General features: G+C 37.5%; 1 protein-coding gene across 2 annotated transcripts in view; it reads left to right on the forward strand.

The window, feature by feature from the left end:
• Positions 1-5,158, forward strand: part of KLF3 (KLF transcription factor 3) — a 36,343-nt gene extending 31,185 nt beyond the window's left edge. For both annotated transcript variants that reach the window (XM_055326703.1, XM_055326701.1), the window contains exon 6: positions 1,195-5,158. In XM_055326703.1, coding sequence (XP_055182678.1) covers positions 1,195-1,376 — 182 coding nt within the window. In that variant the 3' untranslated portion in view covers positions 1,377-5,158. The remainder of the gene's footprint in view (positions 1-1,194) is intronic.
• Positions 5,159-6,014: the final 856 nt, after the last annotated feature.

Below are 6,014 nucleotides of genomic sequence, written 5' to 3' on the forward strand. Positions count from 1 at the left end.
TTCAGCCTAAGATTAAAAAGACAGTAAATATTTTGTTTGTTTGTTCGTTTTAAAGATTTTATTTATTTATTCATGAGAGGCAGAGACATAGGCAGAGGGAGAAACAGGCTCCCCATTAGGAGCCTGATGTGGGACTCGATCCCAGGACCCCAGAATCACGACCTGAGCCAAAGGCAAACACTCAGTCACTGAGCCACCCAACTGCCCCAGACACTAAATATTTGAATAACAATTGAGGTATAGGGAAAATAACCTCAGCACTTATGTTCTGTGAAGCAAAGCAGGTAATACAAGTCTGAATATCTTCTTGAAATAGCAAGGAATGTCAATCCTTAAAATTTCTAGAAAACAAGGGATAGTAGACGGGAGTTGATTTGTGATGCCCATTTGCCCATGATTACTAATGCAAACATTTCAGATTGCCACTGATGGCCTTTTTATTTGTAAGGGTCTTCATCCTGGCTCTCCCTATGATTTCCCCCAAGGAGCTCCTGTTCCTGCCTGTCATCATCCCACAGGAGGGGGTTGGAGAGACCTGGCTTCTGCCGGGGTGGGGAGAAATTGCTGTATTTTTAGTATGTCTGAATTAGAGCATTATACTGAAGCGTAATTGCTGTTGACTAAACAAAAGATGCTGAAATCCCTGCCAGTGTCTGGCACACTTCTCATTTTTAGGAAACTATTAAAATAATAAGAAAATCCCACAGACTTTCAATTTGGACTTTTCATTAAGTGGAAAGCAATACATAAAACTGAGCACCCCAGTAACTTTAAGACTTGGAGATAAACACAGATCACGAGTTGTTTCTTAAGTTATTCATCCCTACTATTGAGGGCAAACCAAAATATTATTTGCTAGCTCCTCCGAATGGATTTCAGTGGCTTTATGCTTTAAGAACTCTTAAAAAAATTTTTTTTCTCATTGGCAAAGTGCCAGTTAAATATTAAGAGAATTAAGCCATCCTTTTCTCATTTATCTTGCTGTGGTTTCTGTGGCGCTGTGTTTTTTGGGAAACAAATGGATGGACCTACCTTGAAAATAATATTTGCCCAGTGTTTTAGCTCAAAGATCTTAATTTCACCAATGTTTTCTTTTCTTTCTCTCTCTTCTTTTTTTTTTTTTTTTTTTTACTAATGAATCGCCTTTTGCCCTCAGGGAAAAAAAATAAGCTCTCCCATTTTTCCTTTTTGCAGGAGAAAAGCCCTACAAATGTACATGGGAAGGATGCACATGGAAGTTTGCTCGGTCCGATGAACTAACAAGACATTTCCGAAAACATACTGGAATCAAACCTTTCCAGTGTCCAGACTGTGACCGCAGCTTCTCCCGTTCTGACCACCTTGCCCTGCATAGGAAACGCCACATGCTAGTTTGAATGCCTCCGTCCCCCACCTCAGCCTGGCTCCCCACTCTTCCCGGCTCTCTCTCTGTCCTCCCACCCATTATCTAACTCATTTTTTACATGTACATTTTAATTTTGGTTCAGCTGGTCTGAATCTCTGAATTTATATCATTCAAACTTCCATATGGTCAGTAGTAGACGTTCTCTAATCCTCCTCTCCTTACCACGGGTCAGACCTAAAGAATGTGAACACTTTTTTTTTTTTTTTTTTTTCCGGGGATGCTAAGCAAACCCTTCTTACAGATACGTTTAATGTAATGAGAACAAGGGAACATGTAAACTTCAAATAACCAATTGTCAGTTTCTCCATGTATTTCTCAAAAGAATGTCAAAGTAAATGTATTAGAAATACAGTATCCAGCCTGCTAGTCCTTGCCAGGGACGTTCATACCTCTGTGCCCAGTGATCGTATTTTGTGCTCGCCAGCAAAAAGGGTGGACACCCTTTCACAGCCTAGTTAGAGGTGCAGCAAGATTTCAGGTAGGACCGTCCACTCTTCCATTGCCCTTCACAGATCCTGCTTGTCAACTTGGATTTCCCACATTATCTAAATTAAGTCCTTTACACTCCTTTGTGGCTGCAGCTGACAAGAAGGTCTCAGCCACCACTGGAGCTGAGCCAGAGCTGCTGATTCAGGCAGGTGAGGTGTGTCACTTAAGGGCTGGATGCTCTATCTGTCTAGCATGGAGTCAGAACAAAGGGGCACTGCGCAGGGGAGAAGCGGCAGGGGCCGAGGAGGAAGCTGGCCCTTCCTCCTGGGCTAGGGCTCTTTGGTGAGGTTTCAGTTTGTTTGGTTAGCTATGCAGTGCATTCCCAGAGCTCCAGGCTCTTGTGTTCCGACTGTTCAGAACCATACAGCAAAGCCGAAAACTGACAGTTATCCATGTACCTGTCACTATTCCTCCAATGTCCTTAATGTGAGTCATCAAGCGTTGATTGTAGGGACACCACAAAAATATTTGCCCAGTAATCGTTTAAAAAAAAAAAGAAAGAAATCTTTTGGGTAAGAATCTGGATGGTCCTTTTTTCCCCAACCTACTTAACAGCTTTTTTTTTTTTTTTTTCAAACGGGGACACGTTGAGTGGTAATTGTATTCCCGTATCAAATTAATCATACAGCTTTTATACAGAAACTCTTCCGAGTGAACTGTAAGGTGCCAAGTTGGCTGTCAATTGTGTCTGTGATACATACCATAAATAAGTATCTGCTAATGCTTTAGTAGATGCATTCAATTTAAGACCTGAGTGACACTATTTGTAAATACAACTAGTTGTGAAGCACACATACCTTCATTTGGGGGAAAGATTTCTGAAAAATACGAAAACCACAGTTCAGGGATTCATATGTTTATAGCTCAATCTCCCCAACATCTACTGCTAAAGAGCTGGAAATTTATCACTCTCAATTATCCCATCAGAAGAAGCTGAAAATGACTCGTGTTTATGTTAAAAATAAATAGCGTCATTATTTGGGGGAAGTTTTTTTTTTTTTTTTTTTCCCAAAAGCTGGCTTTTGAGCACCATAGTCTAAATGCCAATAAAAATAATTCATGCATAGAAATGTCATTGGTCCTAAGTTTGAAGACAGTGGGCGACGGTGGTCAAATGTAGGTGCATATCACCAAATGCGCCTTCATCCCTCAATAAAGGATGGAAGAGAAGAGAAGAGTGGAATCCTGACGATTCATCCCAGCCACAACTCAGGATCCAGCACAACCTTACTGGGAGGAGCACATTGTTCAATTGTTTTTAAAACATCAGTGAATGAGTGATTCTGGAGGCCTGTGTATCATGTGGGGAGCTTACTTTGATGACGCTATGTTAATAAAAGTTAGTTGTAGGGACTGTGCACCTAAGAGATCCCACTCAGCCCTCTGAACCAGCTGAAAGGAAATGTAGTTGAGAAATGCAAAGTGATTTGTTATCTTCTTGGCACTTGGTTTTGATTTTTTTTTTTTTTTTGTAAGCACTGCGAAATTTAGAATATTAAAATCTCCTAATTGGGCTTTTTTTTCTGTTTGTGTTTTTGCAACTATGACATGATTTGAGGGATAAAGTAGGTATTGTCCGTACTGTAAATGCTCAGTCACATTTATGCCAAAGTGTTTATTTCTAGAAGTGATTCTTTTATGACACACTGAAGAATCGAGTTGAAATGCAAGGAGATGGAGATGACCTGTGTATGTGTTCCAACCCATATAGAAGGTAGGAAAAAAGGCAAGAAAGGGTAGAATTGATCATCTTTGCATAATTAGCTTTGAGTGTGAGTCCAGTTGATAGAAAGCTTTGTAGGTTCTCATGAAATTTGATGTGTTATGCATATTTAAATTTTGTTCAAAAGAGCAAGCAAGACCCTGCAAAGACTTACATTACTCTTCAGCTTACTTAGGTTATGTTAACAGTTCATTAACAAAGATACATTTTAACTCTGAAAGAAAAGCAACCCAGAGAGGCCATTCTCTGTTCCCATTCTGGTCTGTATACTTTAGTTACCAATTGGCTCTTAACCAAATTTTCCTTTTTTATATATATTTGTATTTTACTATGATAGTTGAGAAATTTAGTCTCTTAGACATTTTTAGGTGTTAATTGTGGAAGACCTCAAATACAAGATAAGATGCCCGTGAACATGTGGTTTTAATGATGTGCCATATTGCTATGGTGGTTTTAATTGCAATATTTTACATTGATGAGAATGATTTGTAAACATGAAGTTAGTGTTGTATAAATTTTTTTATAGAGTTTCTTTTTATTGTCCAAGTGTCATCTTGGGGAAGTCAGAAAAATTAAGGCTGGATCCATCATATTTTAGAGTTCTAAAATGTGAATCTACATCATAAATGGGCATTAACATTCTAAATCATCTGGTATGGAGAACATGTTAGCAGCATAGCTATGTTCAACTAAGGAAATGCTAAATACATGGAAGTTTCAAGAGCCTTGGAACAGATTTATAGGGGAACTATAGATGTAAATGTATATTTTATTAAACACCCATCTGCACTATCAGTGTTGCACTAATGTGGAATTTGAAAGACTTTATTGCTGATACTATATGTCTGCACGTCATTCCTGATTAGATTGTTTTAAAGACAATCTCAAAGATGTAAGGTTTTAAAATAATTTGGTTAGAAAATACACAGTCATCTTGAAGGAATTGCTGTTATACATGAAGTTGCTCAGAGTTGTCTTTATTCTCTTCTTGGTCGAGGTTAACAAGTTCTAAATGATCGCAAATTCACTTAATACATTTACAAAGCCATTTTACATGCATTAAACGAGGGCTACAACAATACTATGTTTTACAAATACTAGCACTTTTTTTTTTTTTTTGCTGTTATGTACTTAGTGTTAGAGGGTCAAAATAATCTTTCTGCTTAGCATCTCTTAAACCATACCTGCAAGTATAGCAGGATTATTACATTTACAATACTTTAATACTTGTATAAACTATGCAGAAATTTTTAATAAAGTGTAATATATTTTATAAGCTAATAAGACTGAATGGGTAAAGGTTTTTAGCATGCATTAGTATACTTGCAAATACTGAAACATTTTGGTAATCTTTCTTACTAAAGATGTGAATGTTTAATGTACCTTCTCTGTTTCTACTCTGTAGTCCAATGGGAATTCAGTAATGACATTTTGTCATGTCAAACTGTGAACATAAATTTGTACTGTACAGTCCTCATATACTATATACAGTATGCAATATATGTATTATATACTTGTTAATAAAACCATCAGAATATTAAGCATGATCATGTGATTACTATACATGCAGTGATCACTAGGAGCAAAACTTAGCAATGTAACATGTAAGAGACAGTACTTAGAAATTTCAAAGTGAGTCATTCTTTGATAGGCAATTGTTGGAGAGAAAGAAAAACAAAACAAATCTGTCAGATATTGGCATGGAATGAGTTAACTTAGCCTTGAAGTTATGTCTCTGGGTTTTTGATAACAGCAGCACAAAGTCTTCTAAGCCACAAACTATAAACTTGTAGACAACCCACCCTGAATCCACAAACTTTCCTAATACATTCTTGGAATATTTATTTTTTGTTTATGACCCCCACCTTCTTCCAAAAAGGATTTACAGTGCCTTGTATTAAAGGATACAATGTATAATATATATAATATTTAATTTTTTTTAAAGATTAGGATTCATAACTTGGGGAGTGGGGGAACAGGACAGTAACTGCATTAAATGATTCTGAATAAACTTTTCAAGCCTGTAAGCCATGTCCGTGGACACTGGTATATTCTCAGCATCATAGAAACAACAAATAGTTTCTGATGGGGATTTAGAGTTCTTATTTAGAGCAAAATGTAAGAACATCTTTACTCTCCCCTTGCCCCTAAATGTAATTGAAACTAAGATACTGGCTTGTTAGATCTCACAACAGCCACCTTGAGCCTGGACTTCATTTTAGCATAACATGAAAAAATATCTGGCTGGCACTTACTACATGACCCCTCCACAACTTGGAGAAGAGAAGGAGTTGGGGAGAAGGCTGAACTCAAACGTTGGAGCACTCTCCATCAGATTTCTCCAGGAAACTTCCTTGCTTTTACACTGAGATAGTTGACTGTAAACTCAATGTATTA

This window comes from Nyctereutes procyonoides, unplaced genomic scaffold, assembly GCF_905146905.1.
Source record: "Nyctereutes procyonoides isolate TBG_1078 unplaced genomic scaffold, NYPRO_anot_genome, whole genome shotgun sequence".
Lineage (NCBI taxonomy): Eukaryota > Metazoa > Chordata > Mammalia > Carnivora > Canidae > Nyctereutes > Nyctereutes procyonoides.